Raw genomic sequence first — 17,596 nt, 5'->3', positions numbered from 1 at the left:
AACATTTTACAGCTATTAAGTGGCCAATCTTAAGAAGTGATGGAAGATAGCATACTGAAATATTCTGATAATTTTTCTCTTATCCAAAACAGACAATGCAAAACCTATTTTCAAAAGAATAGTCAGTAACATATGCATTGTGTTGAAATTGCTAGCCTTGAGATTTCTCTAAGAGTTTGTAATAATTAATAGAGAAGATGGAGTTTTCAGGATTTATTATTTCAGAGAGAACCTTTTATTCTTCTGGTCTCCAATTTACCCATCATTACTGAAATCAGGCAAATAGGCATGTGATGCTCAATTAGTCTATAAGAAGTGTTCTGAAGAAGGCTTATTCTATAGTAAGTAATAATGATGATAATGATAATGATAATGATAGTAGCTAACATTTGTGAAGCCCTTCCTCCACATGTTCTGATTCACTTTTTTCTCACAACAACCGTATGAGGTAATGCTATTATTATTCCCATAATACAGATGATGGAACTCAGCCTCAGGGAAATAACGTTTCCCATGGTCACAAAGACTCACTCGGTATTTATGTCCACTAAAAGATCACTGACGAAAGGATAGGGCCATCCTTGACTTCATCCTCTATCCTCTACAGCAAGATCCTCAAATATTCTGAATTCCTCTAATATTCCATTAGGAAGCACATTTCAAATACAAAACCTTACCTATATCTTTTTCCATTTCCATTTGTAGATATGGCTTTTTGAAGAACATATTTGCTAAGTCTCCTGCCAGCTGTTGCAAGTTAGGCATACCTGTACTTGCTCAAAACTTATCTCCATGTCTAACCTAAGTGATGTCTGCCCCTCCCCTGAACTATATTTGGTGAGGTCCCTGCTCATCCTACCTCCTTCCTTTGGAGTCTAGCTCTTCTCAGCTTTCATCTTTCCAGTCCAAAGAGGAGTCTTCATTTTAAACCTCTCCTCCTGCTTGTAACAGACCCTCTACTCCACTTCAAAGACCTCTTCATGGGCCTTTTCTGTCTATATGTTCTTCCTGATGTGCATCAAACCGATCAACAATAGCCAGCATTCCGGGAGGAGCTGGACCAAGAGTCTGAACAGAACCGAACCTACTTTCCATGTTGTTGTTGTTGTTGTTTCCAATTTCCCTGCGAAGTATTTCGTGGACCTTTTTGACCACAACAAACACTTCACTCCCCCATCCAAGATTATGACCACCCCATTTTCTCTTCACTACAAAGAGGCAGCAGGCTGGCTGCTAGCCTGAGCCATGACCAACTGAAACAACATACTTCATGAAGGCAAGGGCCTAATTACAGCATATGTGAAATAATCACTGGATACTTTGATCTCCTTCTGACAACTCTGGCCAACTGGCCACACACACGGAATTAAATGGAAGGAAAATCAGAACTAAGTGTACCAGCTATTAATAAACTCAGTTCCTACTTCCTACCTGTATGGTACATAGGAAATTGTAGCCATTTCTTGTCCTTCTCTCTGTTCCAACTAATGCAAAAGAAAAGTACATAGTCACTGAAATCTTTAAACAAATGTCATAACTGAGTACAGGGCTTATTGTTAGCAACAATTATATAAGTATGCTTTACATTTATGTAACCCATTGCCATCTACAAACTACCCTCAAAAACATCAATGCATTTACTCCTCACACCAACCGTGTAGGGTGAGCAATGCAGGGATTGTCACCCTGTTTGCTACATGAGGAATCTGAGTCACAGAGAAGTTAAATGGTCTGCCCAGTATCACGCAGTTGACAAGTCACAGAACTAGGAGCAGAATCCAAGCCTTCTAGGTCTAGATATTAACATGCTGTTGACAATTGTAAACACTAGCTAACATTTACTATGTTCTAAGCCCAATGCTAAACACTTAACATAGATTATCTCATTTTATCCTTCCAACAGCCCTCATCTTACAGATGAGGAAACAGGGCACAGAGAGGTTAATTAAGTGGCCCAAGGTCTCATAGTCAGGAAGTGGAAAAGCAGGGGTTCCAACCCAGGCAGCTTGACCACATTATCACCAAAAGGATTTTATACCCATTATTGACAGGACTTTTAGTTATATCATGCTTTAATGTGCATACATCAAAACTTCTGACTCAGCTATTTACAGAAAATACTTTTAATGATAGTGGATAATTTGGAATGCACCATAGTTTTTGTTGTTGTTGTTGTTGTTTGTTTGTTTGTTTTTGAGACAGAACCTTGCTCTATCACCTAGGCTGGAGTGCAGTGGCACAATCATAATTTAGTGCAGTCTCGAAATCTGGGCTCATATGATTCTCCCCACCTCAGCCTCCTCAGTAACTGGGACTACAGGAATGCACCACCGTTCCCAGCTAATATTTTTAAATTATTTTTTGTAGAGATGGAGTCTCCCCATGTTGCTCAGACTGGTTGTGAACTTCTGACCTCAAGCAATCCTCCCACCTCAGCCTCCCAAATCTCTGGGATTACAGGTGTGAGTCACTGCACCTGGCCCCTGTACCGTGGGCTTGATTGTACTGTGTATCATCAAATATTTACCTCATACTTAATACCTGGAAAGCTGTGTGTTTGCTACTCATTTTAGAGTGTGCTGTTGTAAAGCTTTGAGGCAATTGAAAAAGAACTGAGAATTGGGGCAAGGATGATGGAGATAGTTTTATCACACTCTGGCTTCAAATCTGGACAAATAGAGGGTGGATTTATTGTGTGAATGCCAGTTTTGCAAACAATTGCGTCACTCTTGGAAGAGCTAGGCTTTCTTGCAAGACATCTATAACCAAGAAATTCAGTTACCATTTACAATCCCTGAGTCATTCCACACTCCTATAGACCAGAAAATGTGCCTCAAAAAGCTGCCACATGGATAGTTCAGAAAAGCAGGGGACGGTTTTCTTGATGGCTTTTTGTGCCAATCCCAAAGGAAGTAACATAATTTGACCCCCAATTGTCACAACACAGCCTCACCTGATAATATACACTTGGGTGGAAGAGCTATTGACTTACATCTAATCGGGCATAGGATAGGTCACAAGTAGATTCATTTTGAAAAATTACTTACAGTAGCTCGATCCATGACCATCTCTTCCTTTGAAATGTCCCTGTATCAAAAGCATTACAAAATTATAGGAAAATGAAATATAGTACCAAGTATGCAGGGCACGAGATCAGGAGAAAGGCAACACTGAGGCAGAACAATAGACTTCTCCCAGGCTGGAATTCAAATAATGCTGAAGCTCCAGAGGAACACTTCCAATGGGCTTGCTTACTACATGCATACCACAACGGTGGCAAGCCTTTAACTTATTAACCTTGCATCCAGGAATCTATTCCATAATGGTACCAGCAAAAATGCATAAAAATAGACATACAAGTGGAAATTACTCAAGTTTCCATCATTAGATAATTGGAGGAAAACATAATGGCACACCATATAAAAGAATCCTCTACAATTATTAAAACAAATGAGCTATATCTGCATGTATTGGCCTGAAAAGGCATACGTGATGTATTATAAGGCATGAAGAGAAAGTTGTCCAACAGTATGTAGAGGAGGATCTTATTCTCTTAGTAAATGCGTGAAAACAAATCTAGAGAAATCAATAAAATAAGCTGTTAACAGGAGTTCTTGGAGGAGTAGGGGAAGGCGAGTATTCAGAGATTTTTACTATCCAGGTTTTATATATATATACACACACACATACACATTTCTATAAAGCTCTAAGATTTTGCAGTGGTCACATATTACTTTTGTAATAAGGAAAAATAATAGACACGGTTTTTAAAAAGAATGTTGTATACCCCCAGACATCTCTAGTTTTGCTTTAGTGAGTTAAATGTTGTGAATGTTTGTGTCCTCCCAAAATTCAACGTTGAAGTCCAATCCCCAATGTGATGATATTAGAAGGTGGGGCCTTTGAGGGGTAATTAGATCATGAAGGTGGAACTCTCATGAATGGGATCAGTGCCTGGGGTGTTATATGTGTGTGTGTGTGTGTGTGTGTGCATGTGTGTGCACATGTTTTCATTCACAGTTCTTGGCTTATAACTCCCATAGCCCTTGTTACAGTCTTGTTATAATGTCGGGTGTGCTAGGCCTCAGAAGCTGGCTTCAGTAAACAGAATCTTTCTGATCTCCTCCCACCCTCCTTTCACCTGCCCCAAGGCAGAACTCTAATCTTTCTTCACCTTTCTGATTGTGAGTCTTAAGACCCTCTCCAGAAAGAGTCTTGCCTCTTATGAGACTTGGGAAAGGAATGCTGACATAATGATGTTTCCATAAAATCCCGAGAAGACTGGGCTTGGAGAGCCTCCCAATAGCTGAACACATGGAGGTTCCTGGAGGGTGGTGCACCCAGGGAGATCAGAGAAGCTCCATTCCCCTTGTCCCTTACCTCTCCTTACACATCTCTTCATTCGTATCTTCTGCAGTGTCCTTTATAGTAAACCAATACACATAAGTGCTTCCCTGAGTGCTGTGAGCCGCTCTAGCAAATTAATCAAGCTCAAAGAGGGGGTCATGGGAATCCCAAGTTGAAGTCAGTTAGTCAGAAGTTCTGGAGGCCTGGACTTTTGACTAGTGTCTGGGGTGAGGGGCAGTCTTGGGGACCTGTGAGATCTGAAGCTATTTTTGAGAGGATAGCACCAGAATAGAATTGAAGTAGAGAACAACCAGCGGTGTCAGCTGCTAGGTGTGTTGGGGGAAAATCCCCACACATTTGGTGGTAGAAATCTTCTATATTGATTGTTGTGTTGGTATGACAACAGAGAAAAAAAAACAGTTTGAATTTTTTTTGAAGAGCTTTCTGTCTCTCTGCTGTCTGCCACTTGAGGACACAGCAAGAAGAGGGCCATCACCAGACATTGAACCTGCCAACACCTTGATCCTGGACTTCCCAGCCTCTGGAACTGTGAGCAATAAATTTCTGTGGCTTAAGTCACCTAGTCTATAGCATTTCTGTTATAGTAACTCAAAACTGACTAAGACAATAACCTACCATAGATTTACCTCCATTCATTTATATGAATTTTCTTGACCCTATTAATACTTATATGAATTAATACTTGATTAATAATTAATACTTGAATATGTGAGAGAAACCAAAATCCCAGTGTACAGAAGACAGGCAGTAGCATTTTATGTTTTAAAAATCAGTTTGCGGCTGGGTGCGGTGGCTCAAGCCTGTAATCCCAGCACTTTGGGAGGCCGAGACAGGCGGATCACGAGGTCAGGAGATCGAGACCATCCTGGCTAACATGGTGAAACCGCGTCTCTACTAAAAAATACAAAAAACTAGCCAGGCGAGGTGGCGGGCGCCTGTAGTCCCAGCTACTCGGGAGCTGAGGCAGGAGAATGGCGTAAACCCGGTAGGCGGAGCTTGCAGTGACCTGAGATCTGGCCACTGCACTCCAGCCTGGGCAACAGAGCGAGACTCCGTCTCAAAAAAAAAAAAAAAAAAAAAATTAGTTTGCCATGGCTTAACAGAGCCATGCCTATTTTTCAAAGAGCTTCTGCAGGGTGTCCCTTTACAGAGGATTAGTATGTGTGCAGGGAAAGAATACAGGAAATACTTCCCAGGTGAGCAATTGCCTTTGCCATAGTTTCCATGATACTACTCAGTGACTGCCCATTTCACTGCAATCACCATTCGAAATTTGTGCCCCAAGCAAATCTTGGACTAGTCAACATTCTTGCTTTAGACGTTTCAAGTTCACTTTGGAATTTCTCATTTCTGAAAGTGAATCATTCCAAAATAAAAGGCCTTATAAATCCTCGCACATTGTCCATACATAGCACTTCAAGGCATGATTTTTGTATAAGTCACAGATTCATAGAATCTTAGAGATGAAAGGGGCATTAGAGGTAACTCAGTCTAACTGCATGACTTCCCCTATTGGTTTTCTTTTGTTTTGTTCTCTCATTGGCTTTATACCTTACAATAGTAATACAAATTTTTTCCTCATGCCAAAACGAACCTACTCAGGAAGGAAGATGCAACTAAAAATGTGGCAGCCCTAAATCTCAGACATAAACACAGGACATCCCCTCTAGATAGGAACAGACCCAAAATGCCCTCAAATTACCCTTTGACCCACAGTAAATGTCATTCACGTACCTGCTTTTAATTTGGGTTTCCAGATTAGCAAGAGAAAATTCACTGTTCTGAAATATAGAATTCAACTGTACAAGACAAAAAGAAAATCAGTTTTATTATTCTGCTCCTCTAGTTCAACTCAGCAAACTCACCTGGGATGATGTGATCATTAAGCTGCACTCATTATTTCAGCTGGCTCAACATTTCCATTTGCTCCACTAAGTTTTTCAAATTACATATTGCCTACTGTTACGGGCTGAATTGTGTCTTTCCAAAACTCAAATGTTGAAGCCCTAACCTGAATGTGGTTATATTCAGAGATAAGGTCTTTGAGGATGGAATTAAGTTTAAACAAGATCATAAAAGTGGAGCCCTACTCCAATAGGACCAGTGTCCTTATAAGAAGAAACAGAAAGACCAGGATGCGTGTGCACAGAGGAAAGACCATGTGAGGACACAGGTGAGAAGATGGTCATCTGCAAACCAAGGAGAGAGCCTTCACCAGAAACCAACTCTGCCAGCACCTTAATCTTAGGCTTCCAGATTCCAAAACTATGAGAAAATAAATGTCTGTTGTTTAAGCCACCCAGTCTGTGGTATCTTGCTATGGTAGTCTGAGTAGACTAAGGCACCCACCCATTTTCAAGGATTTATAACCATGACATAGACACTTGAAAATAAGTGTTGACAGGGAAAGAGGGGAAACAGATATGATTTTTTACTGTTGGGAGATAGTGCAAGTTGATGTCACCTATCCGGGGGGTCTTTTAGTAACAGCTATTTAAATGTGAAAGGTTCACATCTTTTCATCTACTGATTCCAATTCTAGGAATTTATCCTATAAAAATACTAAGGTGCCCCAAAATTTATTTCTAGGGAATTGTTTTCAGCATTGTTTTTTTCTTAAACTTTTTTTTTTTTTTTAAGAAAACAAGATCTCGCCGGGTGCAGTGGCTCAAGCCTGTAATCAAGCACTTTGGGAGGCCGAGATGGGCGGATCACGAGGTCAGGAGATCGAGACCATCCTGGCTAACACGGTGAAACCTCGTCTCTACTAAAAATACAAAAAACTAGCCGGGCGGGCGGGGTGGCGGGCGCCTGTAGTCCCAGCTACTCTGGAGGCTGAGGCAGGAGAATGGCGTAAACCCAGCCCGGGCGACAGAGCAAGACTCCGCCTCAAAAAAAAAAAAAAAAAGAAAAAGAAAACAAGATCTCGCCATGTTGCCCAGGCTAGTCTCGAACTCCTTGCTCACGCAATCCTTTTGCCTCAGCCTCTCAAAGTGCTAGGATTACAGGCATGAGCCACAGTGCCCAGCCCAGCATTGTTTCTAATAGAGAAAAAGATAGAAACAATGTAATGTCACCAATGGATTTAAAAAAAAAAAAAAAAAAACCTGTAATACACCATGTAGTGAAATCCTATGCATCTGTTAAAGTATGATTTATATTTACCAGCATGAATATGTGCAAAGATACATGGTTAAGTGCAGAGGAAGGGGAGCAAGTTGAAAAATAGCATAACTAGTACAATTACATTTATTTTGTAAAAGAACACACATGCATCAACATTATAATATGTACAGAAAAAAAATCTAAAAGAATGTACCTTAAACTGTTAAGAGGAGTTAATGCACAGAGCAGTATTACAGAGGATATTTACTTTCTGGGTTTTCGATGTCAATGTCTGATTTTGTTACAGATGTATTAGTCATATCAAGAAAAAATTAAGGATAAGTAAAACATTCACTGGTGTTGGAAAGAGAAAAAAAAATGCAGAAAACAATAATACTTAAATACCATTGTATTTAAGTATACATTTTGTTATCACTGCTCTCCCACTTTCCCCAAATAGGAAAATTTGGCAAAGACTCAGAATTTGTGTCACTAAAGGGAAATGTACAGATCTCAACAAATGAAAATAATAACATTCTATAAAAGCTTTCAGCATTGGTACTATGAAAGAGAAATTGCATGCATTCTCATGATGTTGCTTACAGAATAGACAGATTTGCAGCAAAAAAAAAAAAATCAAAACTTCTTAGCTGTGAAATTTATTATTGGTAGAAAAAAGTAAAGCCTAGTTTTAATATACTCTATCATATATATACATGTATATATTCACATATATTTATATATACCATACATATGCAAAAGATTATTTTACCCAATTTTCTGTAAATTCATTTAAAACACTGGTAATAGGGATCCTTGGCTCTTCAACAAAGACAGAGAAGCTCATTTCAACATTGTAGAAGGAAACTGTAATTAAAAATAAGGAGGTTAATTGTATTCATTTAGTTCAAGAAATTTGACTTCTGTAAATTTGGTGAAAAGGGTTCTCTGTTTTAAAGTAAACCAAATAATAATGTCTAATGCCTAAACTTAGCTTAATTTAACTCCAAGGTCAAGAACCAACACTTTGACTGCATATCAAAAAGCAGAACAGGATGTTACCACCCCAATTTTGCTTTAATTATTTGGACACTTCCTTGATTTCTAGTTGACAGACACTCCACAAATCCCACCAATTCTCCACTCTCATTGGCCAACAGACTTTCAGTCCACTCAACGGCCAAGCTGAACATTATCTCAGAAGATCACTTTCCCTGAGAAAATAACTGTTTTTTTTTTCTTCCGGTGCCTTGTTTTCTGCTTTAGGTTTTTCTCTCCTTTTTTTCCTCTTGCTCTTGTGTATCCTATCAAATTTCTATTGTAGAGTGTTAAAAGTTGCAGGAACAGGCCGGGCGCGGTGGCTCACGCCTGTAATCCCAGCACTTTGGGAGGCCGAGGAGGGCGGATCACAAGGTCAGGAGATTGAGACCATCCTGGCTAACACTGTGAAACCCCATCTCTACTAAAAATACAAAAAATTAGCCGGATGTGGTGGCGGGCGCCTGTAGTCCCAGCTACTCGGGAGGCTGAGGCAGGAGAATGGGATGAGCTCGGGAGATGGCGCTTGTAGTGAGCCAAGAAGGTGCCACTGCACTCCAGCCTGCGCGACAGAGTGAGACTCTGTCTCAAAAAAAAGAAAAAAACGTTGCAGAAACATTCAAAATTTGAACAATATGGAAGCCAAGTATTCCCTGGCCTTGGACAAGCACTCCTAGCCAGCTGCAGGTAGGGATTGGAGAAGGCTGAGACCTGCATTAAAGGAATCCAAAAGGTAAGATAGGATATCTTCTGGTGTTTTTTCTGGTATTTTCCGGTGGATGGTCAGCATGCTCAGACCTAAGACCATATGATCCTCTTACTGGGAAGGGGTGATGTTCCTAGTCCATGTGCACATTGGCAGAATCAGACTCAGACCATCAAGAACGAAACAGGTGGAAAGTAGGCTTAGAAATTGTCATGCTGAGTGAAAAGATACATTTACATTACATGTCAATAAAGCAGAGACGAAAAAGATGGCGAGAGAATTTTGTATTTGGACAAGGTACTCACTGTACCCATTGTCTGAAGGAGATAAAAAACACCTGCACCCTTCTTCATTCTTTTCTGCCTTCCAAGAATGGGCCACTTTGGAAAACACATGACCCATAGTGTACGAATTCTGTTGGGGCTACACCACATGCATTATGGGGTAGTACCTGTGGACTTGGTGGCAATAGGCGAAGGTGATGCTTCCATAGATAGAAAGGAAGGTGTGGAGTCCAGCCAAGTTGTCTCAAAAAAGGATGATATTGGTGAAGACACAGTTGCTGTAGAAGGATGTGTCACCCCAGTGGATATGAGTGGAAATGAGGCTCCAGGAACAGTGGTTTTAGTAGTCATTATATTTAGAAGGGAGTCCAGTGTGGGCTTAGGAATAATTAAAGTAGAGGGTGATGATGCTGCTGGAATTCTGCTCCATGAAGATGTTATTGTAGAGCTAGGCAGAGGCATGGAACCAATAGATAGAGTGTGGTCAGTTGTAGAATGTGACATAGTCTTTCTGCTAAAGGATGAAGGATGAGGCACAGTCCTGGGGTTGGCAGTTACTGTGGTTCCGGAGGATGCCTCAGGGTATGTGGAAATATACACAACATCATCTGTGACTTTTATAGACATAGGGAGAGAAGTTGGGAAGCCAGTAGTGATACCACCCAGTGTAGGTGTAGGAATGGTTTGGGTGGGTATGGTGCTCATAGTAGCAGAGGGTAGTGTTGTCAAGTTAGTGAATGGGTGCACTGATATCATGTCAGATGTCAGAAATGTTGATTTTGACTCCTCTACTGTAGAGGAAGTCATAACATGAGGGACATTAGATACAGTTGCCAGAGGGGAGCCAGAAGGGAGACTAGATAAGAACCTTGTCAGAATGGGTGAAGTAGTAGCCTTTGAAATTATAGATCCTGAAGTGGCACCAGAAAGAACTGATGGGAGTGTGGTCCCAGGAGTTACAGATGTGGTCATTTTCTCAAATGTGTGCTTAACGTCAGCCAATGTGGGAGTGATAGCTCTTAAGGGTGTTGATAATGAAGGTTCTCAGAAAGCCTATAGGTAGGAAGAATTCCTGACATAGGAATTGATGATATTGCCATGACATCTTTAGATACTAGACCAGTCTGAGAGGCTGTGAATGTTGACAAAGGCCCACGAACAAGGTGTAGAGTCTCTGTTTCCATCCCATTGGATGTAGGTACATGAATAGTGGTGGAAATTGGAAACTGAGAACCTTCAGCTGTGGGTATGCTCCAGGAAGTCATAAGCAGAGGTTGGGTATTACTGGATGTGATTCTTGTTCCCAGAACTGGAAATTCAACCATCTGGGATGTGGGAGGAGGAGAGGTCTCTGGAGTAGAGAACTCAGCTTCACTACTATGAGGTGAATAAAGAAATGATGCCAAGAGGGTGGAGTTGCACTGGATGGGGTCCATGGAGTGTATGAAACAGGGGTATTCAGAGATGTGGCATGGTTTGTTAAGGAAGTCTTTTCTAACAAGGAAGTCATCTTTCTAGTATTAGAAGAAAGGTAAGTGGTGGTTGTTTTAACATTTTTTGTGGCTCCAGAAGTACTCTTAAAGCTAGTCAGAGATGGGGAAACCTGAATATTGAAGGAAGTACGGAGACTATCTGCATGAGTAGGTGAAAACATGTTTTCAGGAGCAGTGGTTCTGGAATATGTATTTGTGTGAGCTACCCCCATACCACTGTTCACAGTAGATAGGGACCTCTTAGTAATCCCAGATAATATGCCCAAAGTTGTAGCCTCATCTGCTTGTGATGACTGTTGAGTTGCTGATAGAAATGGTGAAAATGTGGTCTTTGGAATGGAGGAAATAGCTCCAGTGTTCTTAGAACTGAGTAGAGAAAAGGCAGTGGTACCTACAAATGGAGTCACTATCCCAGCCATAATAGTGGTGGGAACGGTTTTTACAAAGGGGAAAGTTGGCTCTGTTGGAGAGGGGAAGGTTGTAGGTGTGATCCTGGAAGGTACCTCTATCATTTCTGTAGTGAAAGCAGAGGAAACCATTTTGCTTTTTGAAGTAGGCCCAGCATTTGTCACAGGTGTGACATCCAATGTAGATGTTTGCACGGTCATAGTAATCCTGGGGGTAACCAAAGACAATAAAGTAGAGAATAACCCAACTGTTGTGGAAGTGTCAGAAGAGACTGCTGCAGATGTGAAAGCAGAGTTATTAGCTGGCATTGAGGACATCTCAGACATAGGCCCAGAAGTGGCTGTACAGGGACTTTCCAAACAATCTGGATGCATTGTTTTAGAAGATTTAGTGATCAGTATTGGGGGAGTGTCAGGAACCTTTTTGGAGGTGAAGGCAGTTACACTAACTGGCAATGAGGACATCTGGTAAATAGGAGTGAAGGTTGCCATAGAGGATTCTCTAAGAAGCATTGTAGGTACATTTGGAACAGAAAAGGCTGTAGTGATCCTGTCGGAGAGAACTGTAAAACTGTCATTATATAGTCCAGCTGTGGAAAGAGACAAGGACTCAGGGAAAGTCTGTGTGCTTTCAGAAATGAAAGAGGCAACTGAAGTCACCTCAGGTTGTGTCCTAAGTGAATGCAAGTGTGAAAAAGTTGTGTTGATGTCCATAGGATTTGATATTCCGGCTGAGCTGGAAGTTGTGGTATTTACAAATGAAGTATCCTGGCCATATGAGACAGAGTGAGTAGCATAGGTGGAGTTTACTATCATTTCCACGGTCCTGGGAGTATATGTTGGAAAAACAGTAGTGCTTTCCTTTTCAGGAGACAAAAAAGTGGTGATTGTCAGAGCTTGTGAGGGGAGAGCTGTTTTCCCAAGACTGGTAGACATTTCTGGAATGTGAACGTCTACTGTGTTACTTGAGATCAAGGTAGGTGTAATCTGTGTACTTCCAGAAGTGGGAGATGAAGCCGAATTTCCATCAGAGGGAGTCCCAAGTGGAATCTCTGAAGGCAAATGTGTTTGGTGACTGGAAATTATTGTGGTCTCAGGAAATCCTGTATCTGCCACTTCCAAAAATGGAGTACCCCAGGAGTATGAAATAAAAAAATTATTTGATGGGGACATTTCTGTCACCTCCGTAGTTCTAGGGGTTTTTCCCAGGGATATGGTCATCTGGTCTTCGTCAGAAGATAAGATAGAGGCGCTAGTCACCAAGTGGGTGGACACTGGTGTGTGTACACGATGTGTGACAGGTGGAGAAATGTGACTGTTTACTGAAGTAGTAAGTTTATTGGCAGAGATGTGTGAGGGTGCGGTCTCATCAACAACAGAGGTCTTTGCGGTGCCAGTAGCCAAGCTGGCAACATCTGCACCACCACTGTAAGTATATGGGAAGCTGAGAGCATAGGTAGAAGTCTCTTCTACTAGAGATATGGGTTGAGTTGCTTCTGGTGTAGACGTAGTTGAGATCACATGAGTGGAGGACGCAGGAGGAATGTTGTCAGGGGGAGGTTTTGAGCAGACAAGAGTGTGTGTAGATGGGGTAACTGTATCAACTGAGGTGGAGAAATGGGTGGTCTCAGCCTTAGCTGTCACAGGAGTGGAGAGTCTCAGTGAAGGAAATGGTGTTTCTGTCAGAGAAGGAACTGCCATGGATGTCTTCCTGACAGAGGTTACTGTGGCCTCTGAAGTGGTATGAATCGAGTCTCCACGGGTAGGCACAACATCACTGGTTGTGGAAGCAGTCTGATCCAAAGGTGGTACCAATGCTGTGGTCATTGTAGTTGACAATAGATTTGAGACATCTGAGAGCACAGATGTAGAAAAAGCCCTGACCAGTGTAAAAGGCTCAGACATGGTAACCTCAGTCTCCTCAGACACTACAGAGCTGCCATTAACCGGCAATGAAAACATATGAGTAACAGGCATAGGGGTTGCTGAGGAATGAGCAGCTGTAGGCTGTGGAGGTAAGATACCATCAGACAAAGACGTAGCTGTCCTGTCTGTAGGGGTAGTGGGGAAACTGGTTTCTGATATCCTTGTGGTAGAAGCACCCAGGGGTTCACCAAATATATGTGTGCTCCCAGAAGTGGGAGATCCAGCTGAAATTCCCTCAGATGTCTCTGAAGTCCAATGTGCCACATAGGTGTGGTTAAAATTAAACATTTCTGTCGTTTCATTGTATGAACTCCTAGGTGTGGTTTTCACCAATTTTGTCAAAAGCCAACTTTCTCTCACCTCACTTGTTGCAGTTTTTTATCCAATGGGGTACTTAGCTTTTCTATATCAGGAAAAGAGGAAACAGTGACAGAAGCTGTCACCATTTGTGCTGATTCATTTGTCACTTCCAGCATTGTTGAAAATGGAGAAACTTCAGCCACTGCTGCTATAGTTGATTTTCCCATAAGATAATGGGAAGTTGTTTCTTTTCTTGTCACAGTGGCATTAAATCTTTGTGTTGTTGCTGATCTTGGTACAGGGGTCGTTGTATCTTCAAATGCAATTGCACCATTTATTTCTGTTTGTGTGGTTTCAGAAGCACTTTCCTCAGTAGAACAATTTGGTTGAATGTAAGCAAGAGTAGATATTATATCTACTGATGGAACAACAGTCTCCCTTGGTGTCAAAGGAAGTTCATTTGCAGGTTTTGCAGACATAGGGATTGTTTTTAGTAGTAAGGTGGTAAGTTTAAATTCAGGCATACTGGTTATGGATGTGGTTCCAGAAACTATGGAGAAATTAGAAAACCATGGTGATGCCAATTTGGATACAGCTGTTGTGTATCCGGCGGTAGTAGCATCAGTGGTAGTGGTACCTTCGCCCTCTGGAGATGCTTTCAGTGGGGTGATATGGTAGTTGTAGATAAATGTTCTGTATGAGTAGCGCTCTCATGAAATGCTGATGTAAAATTTTCATTAGGCACAAATGTGAGTATGGTGGTTGTGTGCATAGATGTCAGCAGGGTCTGGTCTGGCCTGGAAGTCCAAATGGTCTCATTGCTGGAGAACAGATGGGCAGCTTCATCAGTTGTGGATGTGGGACCTGACTCAGGTACCTTGGATGTGGAAGCTGATCTAGTGGAAATCAAAGTAAGCATGTGTCCATCAGCTGTAGATGTATTCTGGGTACAAACTCGTCCTGTGATTGTGGAGGAAAGCATAGTTTCAGCCACTGTAGGCGCAAGTGTGATTTCAGGAGTTAAGGCTGTATGTGTAGCTTCAGCATCAATAACTGTCTGTACACTCTCAGTCCCAGTAAATGAAAAGGATGTTAAGGAAGAAAGGGTCTTAGAGGAGGTCTCTTTAGACATGGAGGTAGACATGGCATCTTCCACTCTGGATAAAGAGACATCCTGAAAAATTGTAGATGTCAATTCTGTTTCAGCTGTCCTTGGGGCAGGCGTGGTCTCAATAAACCTAGTTGGGAGAGTTAATGAATGGACTGTAAATGCTATTTTCATATCAGTTGTTGCCAATGGAGATGCTGTCTGGTTTCTAGGAAATACAGAATCTACTGGAGCAGCTGTGGAGATGAGCACAGACTCAGGTGGGAATGCTGATGCAGTCCCAACATGAGTAGCTGCAGGTGAAGTCTTTTCCACTGTAAACCAAGGTACAGTTTCAGCAGCTATAGATTCAGTGAACTCCTGGCCAGCTGTGGAGATAGGGAGTGCCCCAATATTTGTGGATTTTTGTTTGAGACAAGGTGTTGTAGACATAGATGTTGACTCAATAATTGAAAATAAAGATGTTGTCTTCGTAACAGCCGACTGAGATTTCATTGCTGAAGTTGTAGATACAACTGAATTCTTGGTAAATCTGGATGTGGATAGGAAATTAGAAGGTGTAGGTGGTTGCAAGATTTCAGTAGCCATGGCTTCAGTCATTTTTGTTGTCTTTGTGCTTTCTGAAGATGGGGATTTTGTTTTTTTCATGGAATTGGTAGTAGTGTCTATGGATATACTCTGGGTAGGCAGAGAGATGGCTGATGAAGTTGATAAAACATCTACTGCAAATGTAGCTGTCTCATCTACTGGTGTCTTTAAGACCTTTTGTGCAGTCATTGTTTCCAGAGGTGGAGATGTTGTATTGGAATATGATATGGTTGTGTAATCGGTTGCAAATATAGGTATGCTTTGAGACAACACTGCAGAGGAATGTGCAGTCTTTTGTGGTTTTATTCCAGTAATTTGGGATGGAGTGGTCATATCTATTTGTTGTGAAACAGTTGTACTTTTTCCTTGAATTGTCATATTTTCAGGAACAACTAAAAAATCAGAAAGAAAGTGGTATTTTGGATTCAGCTTTGGAAATTAGAGACAATTCTTTAAGAAAGAGCTCTATAATTTATTTTCATCTTGTAAGAAAGTACCACAGATGTAATCAAATCACTTGATTACTTGATTTTCCTTAAGACAATTTTCTACTCTCTAAGATCTCTATATGGCACTCATAACACCCTGATTAAGTAACTGGTGGGAGGACATCTATTTTGTAGTATCTTCATAAAATATATAAACATTCCTGAAAGAGGGATGCATGCCACAGTAGTGCATTAATTAAGATGATTAGCTTTGGGAAATGATCCAATTCCTTGAAAGACACAGCTATAAGAACTCACTTAAGAAGAAACAGGTAACTTGAATATTCCTATATCTATTAAAGAAATTGAATTGTGTAGTTTAAAATATTCCAAAAAGAAAAATCAGCCTTAGATTCAAATGGATTAGTTTTAAATGCTGGCTCCATCACTTTCACACTCATTACATAACCTTGGACTAGTTGCTTAACCTCTCTGTGCTTCAATTTCCTCCTCTATAATATGAGGATTATAATAACACCTATCCTACAAAATTGTTATGAGAGTAAGTGAGTTAATGTGCATAAAACACTTAGCATAGCTTCTCATACAGAGTAAGTGCTCAAAGAACAGTTGACTTTCACTTGGTCAAACTTCTGTCACTCATTTAAACACTAGATTGAAAATGTTTTAATCTGAAACTCTCAAATTAGCATTTATTTCGTAGTACTAATGAGTTGAAAATACTCTTTTCATTGCTTTCCATTGCACAACACACTCCTGCGTTTTCTCCTACTTCTCTGTCCACTCATTTCTAGACGCATCCTATTTTGCTTGACCAAGGCTTTGTCCCAGGACCTCTTCTCATTTGGCTGTATAGTTTCTCTACACCTAGGATTTCAATTTACACCTATACACAGACAAATCTCAAAGTTATATCTCTTGACCAGATCTCTATTTTGAGCCCCACATTTATATAAACAATTGTTTACTTGATATCATTTCTTGGATATCTCATTAACACCTCAAACTCAACATGCTCCAGCTTGAACTCATTAACTTCTTCCCAAACTGGGTCCTCTTCTGGTATTCCTTCAGTGACTGGCCCTACACTATCCTACATTAAATTATGCAAGCTCCAACTCTCTCTCTCTCCCTCCGTCTCCTTCATTCTCTCTCTCACCTGCCATAGTCAATCCATAATCTTGTCCTATTGATTGTAGCTCCTAAATATCTCTTGGCTCCCCCCAGTTTATCTCTATCTCCATCACTTACCACCCTAACCAGTCACCATCATCTTTCACTTGGACTACTGTGGTAGCCTCCCAATTGAACTGTCTGCCACTAATCTTGGATCCCCTCTAATCTGTTCAATAATACAACCAAAGTGATTTTTTAAATGCCAATATCTGATCCCCCTCCTCTCTCTCTCTCTGTCACACACACACACACACACACACACACACACACATACACACTGAGCTCTCTTAGTTGCTTTCTATTGCTCATAGGAAAAAAAGAAAATTTTTTCTTAATAAAGCATATAAAGCTATGCATGATTTGGTCCCTCCCTATCTCTTCAGTCTCAATTTGTGCTAAGTTCCCTCTGTTTTTTGTTTTTTGTTTTTTTTGGTCTTCCTCTTTTTAGTTCTCTAATACTTGGCATGCTCTTTCCCACCACAAGACCATTGCATTTGCTGTAACCTCTACTTAGAATGTTCTTCCCATCCTTCCCCATCTGATTAACTTCTGCCAATCCTTCAGTTCTCATCTCATGCATCACCTCTTCAGGGAAGACTACCTTCCCTGAGTTCCATGACTAGCTCACATCAATCTATTTTAGACTCT

General features: G+C 41.0%; 1 protein-coding gene across 1 annotated transcript in view; it reads right to left on the bottom strand.

Annotated features, from left to right (window-relative positions):
• Nucleotides 1-17,596, bottom strand: part of ADGRG4 (adhesion G protein-coupled receptor G4) — a 107,417-nt gene that overhangs the window by 57,732 nt on the left and 32,089 nt on the right. The window contains 9 exon segments of the mRNA XM_033201613.1: nt 1,432-1,484; nt 3,048-3,087; nt 6,103-6,167; nt 8,246-8,340; nt 9,669-10,544; nt 10,547-10,909; nt 10,912-13,707; nt 13,710-14,300; nt 14,303-15,715. Of these exon segments, the coding sequence (XP_033057504.1) occupies nt 1,432-1,484; nt 3,048-3,087; nt 6,103-6,167; nt 8,246-8,340; nt 9,669-10,544; nt 10,547-10,909; nt 10,912-13,707; nt 13,710-14,300; nt 14,303-15,715 (6,292 nt within the window).

The sequence above is a fragment of the Trachypithecus francoisi genome, unplaced genomic scaffold (genome assembly GCF_009764315.1).
Source record: "Trachypithecus francoisi isolate TF-2019V2 unplaced genomic scaffold, Tfra_2.0 Lachesis_group6, whole genome shotgun sequence".
Lineage (NCBI taxonomy): Eukaryota > Metazoa > Chordata > Mammalia > Primates > Cercopithecidae > Trachypithecus > Trachypithecus francoisi.
This window is presented reverse-complemented; position numbering and strand designations above follow the sequence as displayed.